Here is a 20209-nt window from a genome sequence, read left to right as displayed (position 1 = left end):
CTAAATTTATTTTCAAATATAAAAACGTCATTCTTTTGGATCAAACTGATAAATAAAATACATCACAAAAATTAGAACGGATAGTATAAAACAGATTAAACAACATGTAGTCCCCATCTTGTCACATCTTATGCTCATTTCCGAGAAACAAAATTTATACTCCCTCCGGTTCACAATAAGTGACCAATTTATTTTTTAATTTTGCTCCAAAATAAATGTCCATTTATATAATTAAGAAAAAATTCAATTTATTTTTCCAAAATTACTCTTATGTATGTATCCCTAAAAAGTCATTTACTCCTCACATTTGAGAAGAGAAGTGCTACTATAATTATAGTGCAATATTTAATGAAAGGTCATCTAATCACGCTAATTATTTTTGGCTATAATTTAGTATTTCTTTAATGGGTGTGCCCGAAATAAATGGGTCACCTGTGGTGGACAGGAGGGTTACTACACTTTCAAATCCACGTGTCAATATCTAAGTGGCCAACCATTCTCACAGCCAAACTAAACAATTCCAGCCGTTAGATACAGGTACAACCTAAGCAAAATACATCGTACTACACCAAAAGAACTCTCATCTGGCTGAAATTTGTAGGACTCTTCCAAGTGGTTATATCACAGGTCCAGACTCCAGAAACTCACGGAGCATTATAGTACACTGGTCACTTTGATTTTTTCGATATTTTAATAAGTATTAAAAGACCCCATCAAATCAAATACATATATAATATAATTGCAGCACAGATTTAGAGAGAGAAAGCGAAATAGGTAGTGTGTAGACGAAGGAGAAGAGAGATCACATCACATGTGGTGAAGAGTAATTGTACAAAGAACATTCTTTTGTTTTTGGGGTCAGCCATGGATGTTCCATTGCCACTGCAAAGACCATTGAGTTACAGCAATAGTGTCTCCACTGAAAGAACCCACCTCAACATCAAACCTTTTCTTGGTTTTGTCCCTCATGGAACCACATGTCTATCCGTACAAGTAACTTTCTCTTCTCACTTTGTATATCATGTGTGTGTGCGTGCGTGCGTGCGTGCGTGTGTGTGTGTGTGTGTTCAGTACAAGTGACTTTCTCCTCACTGAATAAGTATTGTGTGTGTGTGTGTGTCCATTTGCACTAACTTGGGGATACATATATATTGTTGTTACTTTTGCTGTTTTTTAGATTTTGAATACTCCCATGTATTCATACTTTACTATTTCAATATCAATTCTTTCATATATGGAGTTATTAAAGCTGAAAATTGAATCTCGATTGGCATTTTTCTTGGATACGTATAGTTATTGCTTTAACTGTTCTCATAGAATTTGAGTACACCCATGTGTTTATACTTTCCTATTTTAATATCAATTCTTTCATATATGGAGTTATTTGAGCTCAAAATTGAATCTTGATTGGGATTTTCCTTGGGTGTTGGAGTTGGGCACTTTGTGGTTACTTGTCATGATCAGTATTTGCATATTTGTTGGTTCTTGGTGTATGTTAGTGTTGCTGGTTTCAGTTGTTTGATAGTAGTTGTTCTTGAGAGATAGGTGTGATTGTGGTATGCTCTAATTTATGGTTTCCACTCCTAAAACAATTTCAATTGGAGAATTTTTGTTGTTAATTCTCTTATATCTGTTGCAATTCATGCAGTCTTCTTCGTGGAGGAACGATGGAATGGTTGCTGGAGTTTCATATCCATTTTGTGCAAGTGCGTTCATTGCTATGATTATTTAGTTGTAAATATTAGTTATTCTTTGGTGCTACCTATTTCTCAAACTAATTGTAAAGATTGTATGCTGTAGATTTCTCCAGAAGAAGACAGAGAAAACTTTCAACTCCTAGGAGTCAAGGCTCTTCACCAAAGGGGTTTGTGCCAAGGACGCCTTCAGGGATGAGCACACAAAGAAGGGATCAGAAGAGCAACGGTGATAAAGAAAGTCAAAGTACTTCATCATCCAAAGAATCAGAAATTTCCAACCCCAAGACGTTTGAAGCAAAAGTTGAAACTAGTGATGATGGCACTAAACAAGTGGGAAGGGACCGCAAGTCTCAGGAGGAGGAGGATGAATTCAATGGTGCCACTAAATCAGTAAGTCTATCACCTGTTCGTGGATCAACTCAATTTGTTGGAAGTGGAGAAACTGGTGACAATGACGTGGGTGCTGTAAATTTTAATAAATCAAATAGAACGGAAGAGAGTGATTTTCAAATTGATTCTGTAATAAGAGAACAAAGTGGAGGTGATTACTCCGAAAATATTCAGGGGAAAACTAGCAAGGGCAGCCTCGCTTTGGGTACACCACTTTCTGAGATATTGCAGCTAGATATTGATGGAGGTTATAAAGTTGAACAATACAATCATGATGAGTTGGATGAGACACAAAAACTGAAAGAAAATGATGCTGGGAATGTTGAAGACAAAAGACCCTTAGCAAGAGAGCTGTTGGAAATGACTAAGCCTAGCAATGTGGAATTTACTGAAAGCAATGAGATCACTGAAGTAGACAGTAATAGTTTCTTAAAACCAGATTCAGTTGACGAGAGTGAGCCATCAACTGTAGGAACATTAGAGACTGAAGATATTTCTCTGAAGTTAAGATTGGAGATGGAAGCGAATCTACGTAGGCAGGCTATAAAAAGGCTTGCCGAGGAAAATTTATTGCAAGGAATCAGATTATTTTGTTTCCCAGAGGTTGTAAAACCCAATGAAGATGTCGAAATATTCCTTAACAGGAGTCTTTCCACTTTGAATAATGAACCTGATCTCTTGATTATGGGAGCTTTTAATGACTGGCGGTGGAGATCTTTTACTACAACACTAACTGAGACTCATCTCAGTGGAGATTGGTGGTCTTGCAAGATCCACGTTCCGAAGGAAGCATACAAGATTGATTTTGTGTTTTTTAATGGAAAGGATGTCTATGACAACAATGATAATAATGATTTCAGTATAACTGTGGAAGGTGGTATGCAAATTCTTGATTTTGAAAATTTCTTGCTCGAGGAGAAACGGAGAGAACAGGAGAAACTTGCTAAAGAACAAGCTGAAAGAGAAAGACTAGCAGAAGAACAAAGGCGAATAGAAGCAGAGAAAGCTGCACTTGAAGCTGATAGATCACAGGCAAAGGAAGAGGCTGCAAAGAAAAGGGAAGTATTGCAAGCACTGATGGCAAAAGCCTCGAAGACTCGTGATATCACCTGGTATATCGAACCAAGTGTATTTAAATGTGAGGAGAAGGTCAAGTTATACTATGACAAAAGTTCAGGTCCTCTCTCCCATGCTAAGGACTTGTGGATCCATGGAGGATATAACAACTGGAAGGATGGTTTGTCTATCGTTGAAAAGCTTGTTAAATCTGAGAGAATAGATGGTGATTGGTGGTATACAGAGGGTAAGTGGGTGAATACATACATAGATACATATAACTATTTATGCTCTTACTTGCACTTCTTTTAGTCAGTGCTGAGTTTCATATGAACGTGCTTGTTCAAAATCTGGATAGTATGAATTTATCACATGAATGGTAAAGTAACTTATATTCATTATGAATTATAGAAAGAAAATTTATTTTCTTCACATGCATGCAATTCCGTAGTCAAACTTACAATTGGAAGCCATTTGTGGTGGGAACGCCTTTTTGTTTCAATTTACAACAACAACAACATACCCATTATTTTTGTTTCAATTTCTTTTAGGAAAATGCATAGTCAGCATTTAACTCCTCTAGATAAATTTTGTGATTTGGTTTAAACACATATTTGTTGGAATTTACTAATTTCCCTGCACATGATTGTGATGCCCACTCTTTTGTTTAGCTTTCTTCTATTCTTTCTTTCCTTGGCGGAGGCAAGGGTTGATCGCTTCTGTAATAAATTATTTCTCTTTAATATGGGAGTCCTCAGTTCTGTGCTAGTTTTCCTGCATTGAGTGGATTAGTTCAACAATATTGCTTCACATAATACACGTGGATATAATCCATGAGCGAAACATGATGAATTTTCCTCTGTTTTCAGAGTATGTTTTCGACTATCGGGAATGAACTTGTATTTTTGTACCTTGCCAATGTGACCATTTGCTATGTTTATAGTTTTAACACTACATTACTTTTTAATCCATCTAAAATATGGTGTAGTTACCATGCAACCCTAGGTTGACCACTAGACTGACAACTGACAGCCAATAGTTAATCTTTCACATCAGAAGTTGATACTTGTTATCTTTACAGTGTAATAATTCTTTTCAATTGTTCCCTCATGGTAAAGTGAAGGCAAAGATGATATAAGACCCAACATATGGGTTAGAATAAATTCTGGATATCTGTGATATAAGCTTGAAATGGAATTAGCATCTTATGAAGTTGTAACTGCATTGTGATTTGTTACAAGAAAACTGGGTTACCATGTCCCCGGAGCATTTTGATTGTGATCTGTAACAGGTTTCGTCTGAAAAATAAGACTCTTGTTTTGTTTCTTAATGGCTAATTACAAGATTGATCCTATCAATCTTTCTTGGGTGATATAGGTTTCAACTTTCGGCAATGTGCTTAGTTTTGATAGTTGAGGTCACTTTAACCTATTGAGGTCTATACAAGCTTTTCAATGTATTGACCTAACATGAGTTTACACAATTGCACTTTTGTTGGTGTCTTTCTTTCTTTCAAGTATTAGGCTACACTCATTCGAGGAATGTATTTTTCTGTAGTTGTCATCCCTGATCGGGCACTTGTCTTGGATTGGGTTTTTGCTGATGGTCCACCCAAGCATGCCATTGCATATGATAACAATCATCGCCAAGACTTCCATGCCATTGTCCCCAAGCACATTCCGGAGGAATTATATTGGGTTGAGGAAGAACTTCAGATCTTCAAGACACTTCAGGAGGAGAGAAGGCTTAGAGAAGAGGCTATGCGTGCTAAGGTTGGTTGTAATATCCCACTCAAGGTTAAAACCAGTGAAGTGGATTTGATGGGTCAAATTTAGAAATCCTCATTACTGAATTCCATTGCTTACCTCTCATGTATGTTTCCATCTATTGTTTTATGATCTCTCACTTCCAGGCTGAAAAAGCAGCACGTATGAAAGCTGAAACAAAGGAAAGGACTATGAAATCATTCTTATTGTCTCAGAAGCATATAGTGTACACTGAGCCTCTTGATGTCCAAGCTGGAAGCAGCGTCACAGTTTACTATAATCCCGCCAATACAGTACTTAATGGTAAACCTGAAATTTGGTTCAGATGTTCATTCAATCGTTGGACTCACCGCCTGGGTCCATTGCCGCCTCAAAAAATGTTGCCTACTGAAAATGGAACCCATGTCAAAGCAACTGGTTAGTTTTCACGTAATCTGATGTCAGTTTACAATTACTACTGACTGTTCTATCATCATAGCTTCAAGTAGAAAAATTTCACACCGGCTTAGTAGTATCTTTAATGTTACAAAGAAATAGAATTTGAGTTGCACTTTTTTGCGTATATTTCTCTATTTTACTAAACAAATAAAGTTCTTTCTGTTAGCTAGAATGCAAACATGGGATTCAAAACCTTAGTATTCTAAGAAGTAGAGAAAGTAATTTTTTTTTGATGAAGTAAGAGAATTTCATTAAAAGCATCAAGAAGATGCATAGCAAAAGAGAGTACAAGTAAATAGAGCGTGTCTGCTCATAAGCAAAAACAAAAATAAACCTATGTTAAAACTAAGGAGCAGACACAGTCCAAAAAATGATCACAGCTAGATACAGGTGCCTGATTAAGCCAAGTAAAAGGTTCAATAAACATTTAGCTTTAAGAGCATGGTTGGGAGTTGATCTCCCATCAAAACATCTGCTATTCCTTTCAGTCCATATACACCACAAAATAGAAGCGGGGATCAAGAGCCAAGTTTTTTTTGATGGATTTGCCAACTCTCCAAGAGCACCAGCTTTCGTAGGCCTCTTTAATACTATTAGGCATGACCCATGCTAGTCCAAAAATTGAGAAAAACATACTCCACAAATTTGCTGCAACTGCACAATGGAGAAAAAGATGCCTCACACTCTCTGCCTTCATCTGACACATGTAGCACCTATTCACTATGTAGATGTTCCTTCGACTTAGATTATCTTGAGTGAGACATGCTATATAAGGTTATCCAAGTGAAGCCAATTACTTTAGGTGGAAGTTTAGTTATCCAGATGAGTTTCCATGGCCAGTTGTCAATCAAGTCCTTGTTCGAGCACAAATATGCATAACCTTTCATGATAGTGAATATCCCATCATGTTGGCTATCCCATAATAGTTTGTCTCTCTCCTGAGGTTTGATAGTGACCCCTGCTAGCTTAGATTGAAGCTCCAGATAGTCATTTAGCTCCCAGTCCTGTAAGTTTCTCCTTGTTTGTAGGTCCCACGAGTTGTTGTGCCATATTTGACCCACTGTGGAGTTTTGATTGCTAGCTATGAGATATAAATTTGGGTAGTCTTCTTTCAGAGTCTGGTTCCCTAACCACTTATCCTTCCAGAACGATACATGTGCTCCATTCCCTAGCTTTATTGAACAGTTGAGTTGGAATTCACCCCATATGCTTGAGATATGCTTCCAGGGACCAGTGCCATGTGGTAACCTGCTCTGTTTGGTGCACCATTGACTCTGCACTCCATACTTTGCATGATCGCATCTTTCCACATCCCAGTGTTCTCAATGTTGTACCTCCAATGCCACTTCATTAGCATGCTCTTGTTGTGCAATGCTAGGTCTTTTATGCCCAATCCTTCATGCTCCTTTGGCAGAATCACTCTTGGCCATTTCACCAGATGAAATTTGTTGTTTTGACTATTCCCTTCCCACAGAAAGTTTCTTCTAATTTTGTCTAGCCTTTTCTGCACCCTGGCTGGTATAGGAAATAGGGACATGAAGTATGTTAGTATGCTGTCCAGGACACTGTTAATGAGTGTTATTCTGCCCCCTAGTGAAAGATACTGCATTATCATAGAAGTAGAGAAAGTAATTTAAGTCTCTGATGCATCTATCATCATAGCTTCAAGTAGAAAAATTTCACACAGGCTTAGTAGCATCTTTAATGTTACAAAGAAATAGAATTTGAGTTGCTCTTTTTTGCGTATATTTCTCTATTTTACTAAACGAATAAAGTTCTCTCTGTACTTGTTCGCTAGAATGCAAACATGGGATCCAAAACCTTAGTATTCTAAGAAGTAGAGAAAGTAATTTAAGTGTCTGATGCATTGATGCTGAATATATATTGTTTGAACAACTGATGAATGTAAGATATGATTATACATATAATATATAAATATCAGTGTTTTGCTGAATAAATACTAGTTTTATCCGAAAAACATGTTCACTTTTCTCTTTCCATCTGGCTACTGGTGTTGCAGTGAAGGTTCCATTGGATGCACATATGATGGATTTTGTATTCTCTGAGAGAGAAGATGGTGGAATTTTTGACAATAGAAGTGGAATGGACTATCACATACCTGTGTTTGGAGGAGTCGCAAAAGAACCTCCGATGCATATTGTTCATATTGCTGTCGAAATGGCACCTATTGCAAAGGTACACTTGGGCGATTACAACTTTTGGTTTATGCTAAAATATTATACCTTTGTGCTTTAATTGATCCTTCAGCACTGCAATTCAATATCTGAAGAGAGATAAAGTGCTGATAATAACAAAAGGGGGATTTGGTCTTGTGAGAGAACTTTTTTCAGGAGAGCTAATGCTGCATCCTTATTTTGTTGCAAAAGAAGCTTTTGCTTTGATGATAACCAGCTACACTAGATGTTTGGGCAGTTACACAGCAAACAGTTAGTCAAATAAATTCGTTCCATTTTAAAAGAAATGATCTTCTTGTGAGTTGTGACTTTTATGGTTGTTTAGCTTAGAGTCAATGTTTACTGTTTAGTATTTGAAGGAGAGAAAAATGAGTCTATTGAGAATTGTAAAGTGAATTTGAAAGGATAAACTGGCCTTGTAGTATTACTTTTTGACTTTAAATTTGCAAGACAATGAACAAAGTTTTCCTATTAGGGAAGTGGATATCATTCTCGGATGATCACAATCAGAAAAAAGCATCACCTAGTTTAGAAGATACAGTGGTTTAAGTAATGTTGTAGACATCGGATTAAGAATAAAAAGAAGAAAACTGTGATATCGTTGAGGTACTTTGAATATATCCAACACATACCTGTTCATTACCTATTAAAAGGAGTGACATTACCTGTTCATACGTTGTTTTTGCAGGTGGGAGGCCTTGGTGATGTTGTTACTAGTCTTTCCCGTGCAGTTCAAGATTTAAACCATAATGTGGATATCATCTTACCTAAGTATGACTGTTTGAAGATGAATCAGGTAAGCTTGAATATTCTTCATTACCAAGTCTGCTATTTATTCTTCATTCCACTTCCACACACTACGTCTGCAACCCAAGAAGGCTTCTCATTGGCACTTACAATAGCTACCTTTTTGCTTCAATATTTTGTTGCTAAAAATGAAATATAGAAGCCTTGGTCCTTCTGTCAACTACGTGTAAACGTGTGGCAGCTATTATCCTCCATTCTTGCAGATCTGGTAAAAGTACAAGTCCTCCTGTCAACTAGGAGAATGTTCAAACATGATTGCAATAAACAATGCACCTTACCTTATAAAGAAATAAATAAAAAAAATTGCTATAAACCATTTGAGTTTTAAATGTATCAACATACTTTCAGTAATATAATGCCATGTTTCTACGAATTCTTATTAGGTGAAGGACTTTCAGTTTCACAAAAGCTACTTTTGGGGTGGGACTGAAATAAAAGTATGGTTTGGGAAGGTGGAAGGTGTCTCCGTCTACTTTTTGGAGCCTCAAAACGGGTATGCTGATTATGCTTTAACTTATATGCACAAGAGCTACTTATGTGATGTTTTTGTTTAATCAGAAAAAATGGACGAAATTTATAGTCAGCTTTTGTAAGGCTGTTTACTAATTGTGAAGTAAAGAGGGAAGTACAATGCACTCTAAAGGCACTCCCAAGATGAACTGCAAATCAAACTCCTTTATCTACTCTCTTTTGTTATCTCGCAAAACAAATAGAAAAGTTACACTCATTTCCCCCTAAAGCTTTTTTTTTTCAAATGAACCCTTGTTCTCATTTCCAGAAAGACCAACAACTGCGGAGATGGCGGCTGCAATTCAACAGCAAATAATATTAGAAAACTGCTTCAGGAAAAAAGAGATTTCATTTAGGGAACACATAAACTTCAAATATTTAACAAAGTGTTTTACGACTTTGAGAACTTATCAACATGCAGTGTTTGCCTCCTATTTCATTCCTTCTTCCCTCCCCCAAAAGTTTTATTTACTTCTTGAAGTCCTTTATCGAGATCTCGAGAGAGAGAGAGCAAACAGTCATGGTTTGAGAACTTATCAACATGCAGTGTTTGTCTCCTATTTCATTCCTTCTTCCCTCCCCTAAAAGTTTTATTTACTTCTTGAAGTCCTTTATCGAGAGAGAGAGAAAGAGAGAGAAAGAGAGAGAAGGGGGGGGGGGAGAGAGAGAGAGCAAACAATTTCCTTCTTGAGTCATGGTTTGAGAACTTATCAACATGCATTGTTTGTCTCCTATTTCATTCCTTCATCCCTCCCCCAAAAGTTTTATTTACTTATTGAAGTCCTTTATCGAGAGAGAGCAAACAATTTCCTTCTTGAGTCATGGTTTATGAGCTTTCGTTGCTACTTTTTCTCTGTCTTTCCAGTTTCTACATACAAAGGAAGGAGTTCAATTACAGCTAAGGAAACTAACTGACATTTGTTGTGTGATCATGAACTAACTGAAGTTGTATGTGCTAGATAAATTGTTTATTACATGACAGCGTTTTATTCTTTATGGATCAGTGATGTAAAATTATATTAGAAATTGCACTTAAAAGTACGCAACACATAGACAGGTAATCCTCTAAAAAGGAAAACGGAGAATGGCCCAATGGTACAAAAATAAAAAACCAGATACAAGCATGCACCATTTAAAAGAAAAGGATCTGAAGAAATATTCAAATGATTGAAAGGCAGTAAAAAATTGTAGGATCCCAACTGTCTTACCCATTGTGCTGACTTATTTGTAGAATTTATACACGCCACCCATCCCCCAAGAAAAAAAAAGGGAGACCATTTTTTGGTATTCTTCTTGTATACAAGTGTCGTTTTGCCTAAACATTTCAATAAAATCTTATTGCTTTATTAAAATTTTTGTCTTCTTTCACTATGTGCGTATTTTAGTTGGATGGCCTGGTTAAAATCTTCCTATTCACTTATTTTAAGAAGTTCATCCACAAGTCGGAGGTCTTGTTGTTTTACAAAAAAATTCTATTGAAAGATGTCTTCTTTCCCTCTGTTTCTACTCACTTCGGAATGGAATCAAACTTAAGCTTTTGTCTACGACTTTATCACTTCCTTCTTCCTTTCTTTCTCTTCCTAAAAATTGATGCAAAAGAGAAAAACTTTGTGACTTGCACCTACTTTCTCCCTTTTCAGAAGGTTCCTTAGAGTCTTGTATATGCTAGATATAATTAGGGTAAGAACATCTATATGCTAGACCTAGAACCCTATTAAAATTATGTCATGCAATTCTAATGGTATGTGCAATTCTACCTTTTGCACCTACTACTAGAATATAGCCCTTGCTTCCATCAAGTTAAATTCTTTGAAGGATCAGTGTCTATGGCATTGGGATATCTGCAATTCTACCTTTTGGAACCTTTTGAGTCTAAAAAAATATAGCTATTTAGTCCAGCAGAATATGAAATCGCATTCTCAACTATGTGTGCCTGTTAATTTTATTTCTATTTTTTTGATTGAGCATAAGTAAATTAGGCACTTTCGCTGGCTTCATAAGTTTAATGCTTCATCATTACTGTTTTAGGTTATTTTGGAAGGGGTGTGTATATGGTTGTAATAATGATGGTGAAAGATTTGGTTTCTTTTGTCACGCGGCTTTGGAGTTTCTTCTGCAAGGTGGATTTCATCCGGTATGTTCCAGAATTTATCAAGATGCTAATTTAGAGAACTCATATTTTCTTGTTTCTGTACCCATTTTATTGTTTTTTTTAATAAGGTGAAGATTTTATTGAAAACAGTATCAAGCTGATACTGTGAACATACAGAGATAGTGCTGGCTTAAAAACATTAAAATCCTAAGCGGTCTAGCATGTCCAGCATATTATGAAAATTCATAACAACCTATCCATCTTTCCAATAGTACAAATAATGCAAACAACTATATTTCACATATTGCAGCTGCTCCTCCTTGCCTTCAAAACACCTATTATTTCTTTCTTTCTATATCGTCCAAGCTATGCTAAGAGAATTATCTCTCCAAATCTTCTTTATTGTTCAAAACACCTTGTAAAATTCTTTAAATGGTAAAGCTATAAATAATATCTGAAAGAGGCAAGTTGATTGTAGATATCTATTGGAACCGCTTCAGGTTAGAGCTTTTATGGTAGTGAAAGCTGCAAATTGCCAATACGTATGACCACTGAAGTTGTTGGATTAATTGGGTCTGCAACATGCTTCCTTGGTCCCAAATTAACTTCTTAAGTTGACTTTTGAGGATCAGAATTATGAAATTCGACAAATTATTCATAATGTCCTTATTCTTTTATAACCGAAAAGTTTCCAAAATTTAAGCTTTAAGGTGAATCTGTCTCAAGATGCAGAATTGGACATTTTGCACTCCAATTCAACTTCAGACATCTAAAGTGGGATGGAGTGTGTACTACTTTTCTATTTTCTCCCTATGTCTTACTGTTTGCTACAATAAACAAGAGCTTTTGAGCACCAAATATAAGAATTTCAATTTTCATGCCGAAGTGATATATTCTTTTGTTAATTAGATTTTATTTGCTCGTGTTCTTACTGTTCACTTGTCCGGCAGGATATCATCCATTGCCATGATTGGTCTAGTGCTCCCGTTGCGTGGCTCTTTAAGGAACAATATACACACTATGGTCTAAGCAAGTCTCGAATTGTCTTCACAATACACAATCTTGAATTTGGTGCAGATCTCATTGGGAAAGCAATGACTTATGCAGACAAAGCTACAACAGTAAGTGCCTCTATTGCCTATACCTTATAGATAGCTGTTTGTGCTTTATGCTGTCGACTCTTGAAAAATGGTGCTATGCATTAACCGACGGCCTCTTTCAATACTTGCTAGGCAAAAGTTTTGGATTTGAATTCCCGAAGACAATGGTCATCATTTTGTCAGGCTTCATATTTGTTTTATGTTTGTTTTGCCTTATCATTTTTTGGAAGAAGATTGTAAAATGCCCTCTAGGAAAAAAGGCATTATTTGCTGCTTTCAGACACTAGTATAACAGGCAAAGACTGTCTAATGGCCTAAAGCTATGGACGCTGCTGGAGATAAAGTAAGAACAGACAAATTCTGAGGAAGCTACACAAGTACATGTTCTTGAAGTATAGACAGAAAAAGTGTTAAGGGCTTCAAGTATACTTCCCTTTTGGCTTTATTAAAAGAAAAAAGTAACATTCTTTTTTGGTTGTAGCAAAACTGTAAAGGTTTTCAATGAAAGGTAAAACTCTATCCTAACAGGATTTACATGCAGGTTTCCCCAACTTACTCAAGGGAGGTGTCTGGAAACCCTGTAATTGCACCTCACCTTTACAAGTTCCATGGTATAGTGAACGGGATTGACCCAGATATTTGGGACCCGTTGAACGATAAGTTCATTCCGGTAAGTTGTCTCTGCTTTTCTCAATTATTATATTACCTACAAGTGCCCACATTTGAAAAAGTTCATGCTATTTTGTGAATTTCACGTGCTGAACTCCTAGATTTTGTGATAAATTTATTCGAACAACTTGCTAGATTGTCTGCTTTTGTTTGGTGGGGAAAAAGGTTTTTGCCCTTTAATTGCTCTCTATCGATAAAACTATCCCAGGAGTGCAATTTAGTTGGATTTAGGTCTCCAAATTCTCTTCTTCCCCCTTTCTTTCTCTGCATATAAACTGTCAACTGCAGTTCTTGAAAATGGCCTCCCTGAAGATTACACATTAACTGATTATTGGTCAATTGAGGAATGAAAGGATATCTAGTCACAAAAAAGAAGAAGCTTAGTGGTACTGCTTTCTTAACTTTTTTGCTTGCAAGAAAGGTTGTGTACCTCCCAATACTCTACAAACAACTGTTGGAAATGCAGGAAATATTTTATTATGAGCAATAACTATAATTGAATCCGTCATGTGTACTTGTGGTGGGCGTGGGTCATAAGTTGTGGATCTTTCTTCACTTTCTTAAAGGAGAAGTGGAAGTTTGGGTTGCCAGTGCAAAGACATTTCAGCTTTTGTGGATCTTTACCTCATTTTTTAGTAGCTGATGCCTGAATGACGAGGCCAATGTGTATAGGATTTTCCCGCTCGTGCTTAGTCAAATTCTAATATAGTTTAAGATATCGTCCCACAGAGATTGGAAAATCTATGTTACAAACTTGTAATATTTTAGCTACTACTTGAGAGAACCAAATTGATGAAAAGAGTAGGATTTTGAATTTGTAAATTACTTAAACCAAAACAACTTGTGGAAAATTTATATTTAAAAAGTGTTGGGAATCATTGAATTCACTTGACGATATTTTTATAATGAAATCTCTATTTCTATATATATTTCACTAATGAATAATTGCTTATTGCTAATACAATTATGTTGTGCTCACTAGAAAGTAAACAATTAATAATACTCCTTGAGGTTATATTATTAACTAACTTACGACTAGTGACGATAAGACCGAAATATGTGTCTTGCCTGAATTGTGCTAAGAGGTAGTAAAAACTTCGTGAGAATATTTTTACTACAAAATCAATGATATTGCTTATAACAATTCCTTCGTGAGAATTAAAATTGAAGTAAGCAAAAATCAAGATTTGGAATGCTAGATTGCTGAAAATTACCCTCTATCTATTGATTCACACTGGTCAGTATGTATCGATTTTGCTTCGTGAGAATTACAAAATCAATACAAGTAACTTGAGAAATAAATAGATAGATGTGGCTAATTAAAATCTAACACCCCAGCACAATATAAAAGTGGAGCTAGAGAACCTCAGGCCAAGTATGTAATAAGATTGAGAAAACTATTATAAATATATATATATCAAGCTTCATCAACTATCCCAACAAAAAAGACACTACTCCATTATCGAGTATTTGAAAAAGAAAGGACTTCTATAATATGGCCTATATTGCCAATACTACTAGGAAATCTAAAAATTGTAAGAAGTAATGAAAGAAGAACAAGAAAGATTAAGAGAACAAAACTTTAGAAAATAAAGTCGCTCTTTTAATCCTTATTCCTCGATGCCTACTACACAGAGAATTGCCTTCTATTTATAAATGTGCATTTCTTCTTGAAGTGTTGTGATCTCAAGTGAGGAAGATGCATCTTGAGGAGAATATGTCTTGAGGAAGATGCATCTTGAGGAAGATGTATTCCGAGGAAGATGTATCTCGAGGAAGATACGTCATGAAGAAGATGCGTCGTGATCTTCTTGCATTGTGGAGTGAATCTGTTACGACCTTCTTGTTTCTTTCATTTTCTTGCTTAATTAATAGCATTCTTATCTCCTGCAAAACATTGTTTGAAAATACAGAGAATCGGCATATTATATAAATACTTTTTTTAAAATAGTATATTTTTAAGTATATAATATATGAATATTTATATTCATCACTGAACAAGGAGGCTGCTCCCCTTGATGCCCGGATATTGTCCTATTGTTGTGTGTAAGGCCATATAGAGGTGATTTGTAGAATTTTAAGCATGGCCTGTTTGACAAGTATCTTGCTCTAGAGTGGCACGGAGGGAGTATTATATTTGCTTATTCTTTGTAGCTTTAAGTTCTTGGAGTTAAATCATGTGTCATCTTTATTTGTCTGATGGTTGTGGCACTGTTGGAATGCATGCAATTACAGATTTCATACACCTCGGAAAATGTTGTTGAAGGCAAAACAGCAGCCAAGGAAGCTTTGCAGCAAAAACTTGGACTGAAACAGGCCGACCTTCCTTTGGTAGGAATAATCACCCGCTTAACTCACCAGAAAGGAATCCACCTCATCAAACATGCTATTTGGCGCACCCTGGAACGGAATGGACAGGTGTTTTTCTTAAAATACCTAAGTTCTTCAGATGCTCCCCCTTCTTTTGCTTGGGGAAGGGAGGAATGTACTCATCTTAAGCTTTTGGCTTGTCAAAATGTTGTTATATGTTCTGATAATAATTAGTATAATATTTTGTTCTAAACCTTTTTGGTTTTGGATGGCATATCCAATTTGTAGATTGAAACTGATCTAAGATGCCAGAGAATACCACTTCTCGCATGCTTGTTCTCTCTAGTTTTATTCTGAATGGAATCTTATTTTTGAAAGTCTGTTATAGCAGGATGCTATGATCTTTCATTGACAAAGAGTTGTGACAGGTGGTCTTGCTTGGTTCTGCTCCTGATCCTAGGATACAAAATGATTTTGTTAATTTGGCAAATCAATTGCACTCCACATATAATGACCGTGCACGGCTCTGTCTAACATACGATGAGCCACTTTCTCACCTGGTATTGTTTTCCTTTCCTTCTTGTTGCATATTTTTATCTTCACACCTTACCCTTATTATATAATTACATTTGGTACAATTGCAGATATATGCTGGTGCTGATTTCATTCTAGTCCCTTCAATATTTGAGCCATGTGGACTAACACAACTTACGGCGATGAGATATGGTTCAATTCCAATTGTGCGTAAAACTGGAGGTACCTTTTTCTTATGAACTGTAGTTTTAGAAATTCGAATATCTTACCATGTGCAGCTTGTTTAGTACCGTTCTGCCACTTCAACTGTATATTTAGATATGATGTTTTAGCAACTCAATTTTTCTAGCAAAGGTTCTCTCTCTCTCGACCTTAACATTCACTTTTTCATGATGTGACCATATTTTTGGAGGCATATATATGAATGACCATTTTTTATTTGGTTAAGCCATAATTAAATTAATAAAGTGTCCCTTTTTTTGGCTACTTAAGCTTTAAAGATGAGGTAGCTAACAATTCAACATGGTAGCAACTAGCAAAGTAGAAAGAGGTTTTGGGTTCAAGTTTCACTACTACCCATTATAAAAAGGTATCTCTGCATGCTTGGCCAAAGAAAAAGAATATGGCTCTCACGTGAGAAAACATTTTAATACAATTCATAATATATTACTTAATAACATAAGAAAATAATTCCTTATCAAAAAAGAAAAGGAAAAAAGACGATAATTAAAACAGTTCTTCCTAACACTTTAAGCTTTTAGATGTGGTGGTCACACACCGGAACAGGTTCCAATCTCTTGTAGCATTGCAACTGCAGATGTTCATATATGGTATGCGAGCGACCAATAAACCAACTACTACTGTGTCTGTGTAATGCTACCGATCAGAATTTTCAATTGTAGTTTTTCTCTTTTAGTAGTGAATTCACTTGATGTATATTGGATTCACAGGAGCATATTGCATTCTCTTGAATTAAGTGCGAGAATAAATATTTATCTGCGCATGCTAGAATTTTCTTTTGATGCCATTGACTTAATTATTATTTTAGCAGATCCCAATTCATTTGCTTCTGAATGAGTGTTTTAACCTCTGCATTCTGTATATTAGGACTTTATGATACTGTATTTGATGTTGACCATGACAAAGAGAGAGCACAACAGTGTGGTCTTGAACCAAATGGATTCAGCTTTGATGGAGCTGATGCTGCCGGAGTTGATTATGCTCTGAATAGGCAAGTATACTTGCTTTTTTCAATTAAGCCTTTTAGTCTTAGCAATTTTAGAGGGAAAGAGAAGTAAATGTGATGGCATACACAGTAATAACTGAACTCTTTAAAGTCCTGCACTATTTGCCCCTATTTATTATCTTGTTCCTCCTAACTTAACATTTCTTCGTTAAAAGATGCGAGGACAGCCTTAACAGAATTCCAGGAACTTGCTGAGATCTTGGAATTTTTTATCAATTCAGTTTTGTTTATATTCTAATTTGAGGAAAGGGAATACAGAGTTGCTGAAACAGGGAAAGGGATAGCAATCTGGGTAATCTGTCTTCAGTTTGAGAATTTTCATTTTCTTATGCTTGCTTACAACAGAACGAGGAAACAGCTTTTTAACAAGAGAAAGGACCAAAAAAGTTATTCTGATTTTCTTTTGTCCTGAAAATAACCAATTGTTTCCTGTTGAAGTCCCAAGAGGAATATGCTATTAGTAATTCTCCCCGTTCTTAGTGTTAGAGAATACACTTTGTCCTTCATATATTGTGTAAGGTTTTCCAGAAGGGTTTATAATGTCCTGGGTCGCTCCACCCTTTGCCTTAAGCTTTGTGTTGGATGCTCAGATTTTTCACATGATATCCACGCCGCACCCATAAATATTCTTGATTTACCTAATATTGCGTTAAGTGTCTATTTGGTAGAGGAAATGAGCTGTTGTTTTCTTATGATCTTGAGCAATCCTCACCTCGCTATCTTTTGCGGTTGAGTAGGCTCAAGGTCCATTTTCTTCACATGCTATCAGGCAAATTTTGGTAAATAGGTAGTACAGCCGCTTAATTTTCTCCTCATGTTCTATTGCTCTGAAAACTCCATTGAGCCACTAATAGTTCTTCTGGCTCACTAATTAGTCTGTTGGGCCTGACCAGTACTTTGGGCCCACTTCTGTTGAGCCACCTCTTCAGCCCCCGCAACCCCCTCCCGAAAAAAATAAAAAAAGAAATCTTCAGTGCACACGTAAACCCAAGAACCAGGTTACACATGTGGGAAGCTATTAGAGAATACACTTGTCCCTCATCAGTTGTGTAGGGTTTCCAAAGAGCATTGATAATGTCCTGGGCTACTCCACCCATTGCCTTTATTTTTTGGGTCGGATGCTTAGAGTCTTTCACACTTAGATGTTATGGTTAGATACCTTCTGGGGTGCATCAAGGGCCTCTCTGGATCCCTTCTACTGCATTTCATTTGTTCTACTAAATGTATTTAGGCCTCTCAGTTTTCTCTTGTAAATGCCCTGCGGCCTTCAGCTTTTACTCTCTTCCTCCTCCCAACTGAAGACACTCCACCAAAGCCACCACCCTAGTGCCCCTTCTCAATGTTCCTAGATGGAGAAAGAAGAGCAGCTCAAACCATCTTAAACCTAAGCGACATCCAGCTACTTATGCAAGGATCTTCCACCCAATTTGTGCTATGTTTGCATCCCTATGGCATATTTAAAGAAAATATTTGAAGCCCAGTCATCGCTGCAATGGTGGATCTTCCACTGCGGACTATTTAGATCATAAGCGTCCCAGAGCTGAACTTCCATCGAAAGAACTGACCTAGGAAAGCTCCTTGACATACATGGTGGAACCATCCTGCACTAGCCTTGGTGGTTGTGGTGTTAGATTTCTTTTATGGAATACATTAGTTTGGCGGTTTACTTCTCATTTTCTTTTGTCGTTTCATCCTTGAGACCATTTGTTATTATAATCCTTGAGACCATTACGGGGAGGGATGGGGGATGTAAGTTTGCTATGAATTAGTTTCTGGTTATGAAAATAAAACTGCTCAAATGTAGAAATTGGAGAAACAAACTTCTGATGAGCATGTTATTGGAAATGACAATAAATATTGAACATGGAGCGAATTGCCACTGAGTAACTGCTTAAATGTTGGGAAAGGTGGAGATATTATTTTTCTCTTCACACCATCCCTTTTCTTTTTTCTTCTATCCCATGCACATGCAAAGACGCATGCTTCCTCCACCTTTTCCTTGTTTTGCTAATATGTATGGACTCATTTACGGTTCTCTGTTTCAGAGCTCTGTCTGCTTGGTATGATGGTCGGGATTGGTTCAACTCTTTATGCAAGCAGGTCATGGAACAAGATTGGTCTTGGAACCGACCTGCTCTTGATTATTTGGAGCTTTACCATGCTGCTAGAAAGTTAGAATAGTTAGTTTGTGAGATACTAGCAGAAAGATTCACGAGATCTGCAATCTGTACAGGTTCGGTATTAGTGTTTGGACTACATTTCTTTTCCTATAGCAAAGTATAATGCAAATCTACCCTGGGATCAATAGCAGACAGTACTCCGTTAGTTAATTTTTTTTTCTGAAGCATATGAAATAGTTTTGCCTCAAATAATGTAGTCTATTGATGCTTATTCAGTTTTAGAAGAAATGAGAAATCAAAGGATGCAAATACTCTCATTGGCTCTTCAAGATTGAACTTTGGATCCTAAATCCATACTACATTACTCAAACAGGTTTTCGGAGGGTCGGCTGTTTTGTTCTGGTATTATGTGGTTATTGGAGGGTAAAAGGAGCTTTACAATGTCTTTTGCAATTTTCTTGCTTTAAAATATCCACCATATCTATATCCTGATTTTCTTAATAACTTATGAGAGTTTGAAAAGAATTACTCCTTGTTTTTTTCGAAGCCTAAGATCAAAGAGGTAATCATCATTTGGTGACACCTTGATTTTTATTTGCCCAATTTCAAGTCATTGTTGAATTGATAATGATAGTACAACAGAAGTATTTACTCCTAGAAATGAATTCATGAGCATAGTAATTACTGCACCTGGAGTCAAATGTCAAAAAGGTATTGAACACCAGTGAGCTAATTGGCTCTCTTTACAAATTATAACAAGTTGAAAGATTTTTCATTAGTTTAAGTCAAGCTTGCTCTAGTAACCACTAAACTTGCTTAATTATCTTTGCTGTCACTGAAGCTATTTCTGGTTCCCTTCCATTATAAAGAAAGATTTTATGCAAAGTGGTGGATCAGTGTGACAGGATTGGAATTGGGTGGCATATTTGATAGAGACAATTAGCATTAGCTTTAGTCTCCACTTATCTTCATAAGGTAAAATTAAAATATACGTACATAAAGGTGAAAAGTATAATTGTGTATCTTTTTTTTTTTTTGAAATGACACCAGGTAGCCATTGCAAAGGGATGTTATTTAGGAATTAGCCAGTGCGTTTTGAATTTTAATTTTTCAGTTTAATTGTTTAGGACAAAAATGTCCTTAGATTAAAAATTTAGTTTATAATTTCAGGACAGAATAAGTACTGCTTAAATCTCTAAATAGTATCCCTAAAAATGGTTGTCCGTGCACTTGTCCCATTTTTTTGTTCACTCCATGAATCCTACTCAAGTGCATACGC

The 20209-nt window shown here is 36.3% G+C and overlaps 1 protein-coding gene across 2 annotated transcripts; it reads left to right on the top strand.

Moving 5' to 3' along the window:
- Positions 1-648: 648 nt before the first annotated feature.
- Positions 649-19315, top strand: LOC104233662 (soluble starch synthase 3, chloroplastic/amyloplastic). 2 transcript variants are annotated; one of them, XR_712706.2, is made up of 17 exons: positions 649-993; positions 1649-1706; positions 1801-3390; positions 4701-4915; positions 5056-5326; positions 7368-7543; positions 8231-8338; positions 8733-8842; positions 10888-10993; positions 11902-12072; positions 12593-12721; positions 14956-15138; positions 15459-15590; positions 15675-15786; positions 16672-16795; positions 18856-19043; positions 19207-19315. XR_712706.2 is itself a non-coding variant. In XM_009787089.2 (16 exons), the coding sequence occupies exons 1-16, from the start codon at positions 865-867 to the stop codon at positions 18989-18991; spliced, it is 3750 nt and encodes a 1249-aa protein (XP_009785391.1). In that variant the 5' UTR covers positions 649-864; the 3' UTR covers positions 18992-19140. The 2 variants fall into 2 exon arrangements, 1 of the variants encoding a protein (XP_009785391.1); XM_009787089.2 differs by lacking the exon at positions 19207-19315 and having other exon boundaries at positions 18856-19140.
- Positions 19316-20209: the final 894 nt, after the last annotated feature.

This window comes from Nicotiana sylvestris, chromosome 2 (genome assembly GCF_000393655.2).
Source record: "Nicotiana sylvestris chromosome 2, ASM39365v2, whole genome shotgun sequence".
In the NCBI taxonomy this organism is placed as follows: domain Eukaryota; kingdom Viridiplantae; phylum Streptophyta; class Magnoliopsida; order Solanales; family Solanaceae; genus Nicotiana; species Nicotiana sylvestris.
Note: the sequence above shows the minus strand (reverse complement) of the source record. Positions and strands in the feature narration are given on the sequence as shown.